Genomic DNA, 2,191 nt, shown 5'->3' on the forward strand with positions numbered 1-2,191 from the left:
AAAAAAGGTGTTTTCGTAATTGTATTCGCTATACAATTGTGCAGAGGGGAAAATGAAGTAAGGTGCATTTTCTTCCTATCCTTCCATAACTCAAATGAAGTATTTCTTTTAAGCATTCGCTTTAGGGTGGGCGGGACACATATACGTGTACACGCTCCTGCATGAACAGGGATAATGACATACGTGTTCGCGGAGCCTCTGATGATGTGACACATGATGGTACACATATTGGTAATCGAGTGTTTTTTTTTTTTTTTTTTTTTTTTTTTTTGATGGTAATAATAAAAACGCACTTGGAATGGTATCCCTCATTTGGGTGTAGTACCTTACTCCTCCCTTTTTTGGAGTTGACTTTCCATTTTTTTTTTTTTTTTTTTAAACCCACTTTTCCTTGCAGTGTTGGCAACATGAAGTGAGTTCGAGAGTTTCCAGCCATGAGTGATGAACAATACACGGTTGGCGGGTGTGCCCCCACCATGGCACATCCGTCGCAAGGGGAGGGAAAGCTTTTCCCCTTGTTTCCCCCCCTTTATTAAAAAAAAAAAAAAAAAAAAAAAAATGCTTATGTAAGTTGCCTGCTCGAAGGCACCAAATATTATTGCAGTGGGTGGAGGGAACACAGACTGATCTCCGTTCACCGCTGCAGCAATTGACGGAAGAGAACATCCACATTCCTCTTGCTGTTCAGGCGCGCTTCCCTAATGAAGGCATAGAGTATCTTCGTCCCAATCTCTTGTATGTACATGCGCATGAAGTTTTGATAGACCATGTTCTTTAGCTGTGTGGTGTGCGTAAGGGAAAAGGTGTGACAAGGTGTGTTGTCGTAAAAGGAGTAACAGTTGGGCACTCTCTCCTGCGGGCAGCGGTTACGTGAATGCATCATAAGGGGGGATGTGCAAATACAATTACTTCTTTGCGCCCCGTCGTGCCGCTCATCATCCATGTGGTGGCAGCACTTGACCTACCCGAAAGCATATGTAAAAATCAACGTTGATACATCCCGGTTTCTCTTCAATGATCCATTCAGTGGTCTAACGGGGGGGAGAAGCAATTATGACATGGGGCATCACTGGTGGTGTAGCAATGGAAGTGGTTTTAATTTTTTTGTAAAACCAGCTTGACGTAGTGCCATCATTGTGTGTATTAGGCGTGACTTTTTTTTTTTTTTTTTCTCTTTCCCTATTTGTGCATACCAAGTGGTTAAACAGGTTCGTGTCTGCGCTGGACACCTGCAAAAAAAAAAAAAAAAAAGGACAGCAAATTTAATGGAGACGTCGTTACGAGGTGCATCAAATCTGCCCACCGCTCCAATAGAAAATTCCTCTAGGAGTATCCCACCCCTGATGCACGTTTTACACAACCCCCTAACCTTGACGGTGGTAGGCACCTTGAACCGAATGACGGAGTCATATGATTCCTTGAACAGGAGATTCTCAATTTGGAGGACGGCCTTGAAGTGCTCCTCCGCCTTGTCTGTTATTTTGCTTTTCTGTGATAGAGGTGGGGGAGAGGGGGGAAAGTTACACACGATAAAAAGGGTTGCCTCCATCATGAACTCTTCATGCGTTTTGTCACGCACACATGGGATAGCCCCTTACCGTGACGTAAGGTAGGAAGTGGCTGTACCGATCTACATTCAGAACGGTGTAGAAGAACACATGGCTTTTGCAACTGATGTCAAGGTTTTTTCTATATATAATATTTTCAGTTGGGCTCCAAAGTTTGCTTCGAAAAAAGGAGAATCTTCTTTTACATGCACAGCAGCTGCTGTCGTGATGGATTGCACTTTTGATGAGTGCCTGGCTGGGCGAGTTCTTTTTAATAATTTGGCCAAGCGGCATCCCCCTCATCCTGTCGACATGGACGGCGGGCACAACACTGTGGGAGAGGCGCCCTACCATTGAAGTCGCCCTCCTGTTTTCACATCAACATGTATGAACGTCACGTAATGATATGCCATGTGGGGAGGGGATATATATCCATCGCCTTCGTGGCAACTGCACAGGTGTGACGATTGGGCGAAGGTTTGGAGATCGCCATCCGTCCAGGAGTCCTTTCAACACCGTTGTGTGCTTTTGTTCCTTTGGGGAGAACATATCCCCCCCTATGTGCTGTGCTAGCTAATATGCAAAATATGTCCGTCCAAATTAACTAGCTAAAAAAAAAAAAAAAAAAAAAAAAAAAAAAAAAA

At 44.0% G+C, this 2,191-nt stretch overlaps 1 protein-coding gene across 1 annotated transcript; it reads right to left on the reverse strand.

Moving 5' to 3' along the window:
• Nucleotides 1–634: 634 nt before the first annotated feature.
• Nucleotides 635–1,850, reverse strand: AK88_01052 (uncharacterized protein; the record flags this gene model as incomplete). The annotated part of the gene is made up of 5 exons (XM_012478690.1): nucleotides 635–778; nucleotides 966–1,031; nucleotides 1,194–1,229; nucleotides 1,370–1,489; nucleotides 1,599–1,850. The coding sequence occupies 5 exons, from the start codon at nucleotides 1,848–1,850 to the stop codon at nucleotides 635–637; spliced, it is 618 nt and encodes a 205-aa protein (XP_012334113.1).
• Nucleotides 1,851–2,191: the final 341 nt, after the last annotated feature.

Source organism: Plasmodium fragile (genome assembly GCF_000956335.1).
Source record: "Plasmodium fragile strain nilgiri unplaced genomic scaffold supercont1.8, whole genome shotgun sequence".
Taxonomy (NCBI): domain Eukaryota; phylum Apicomplexa; class Aconoidasida; order Haemosporida; family Plasmodiidae; genus Plasmodium; species Plasmodium fragile.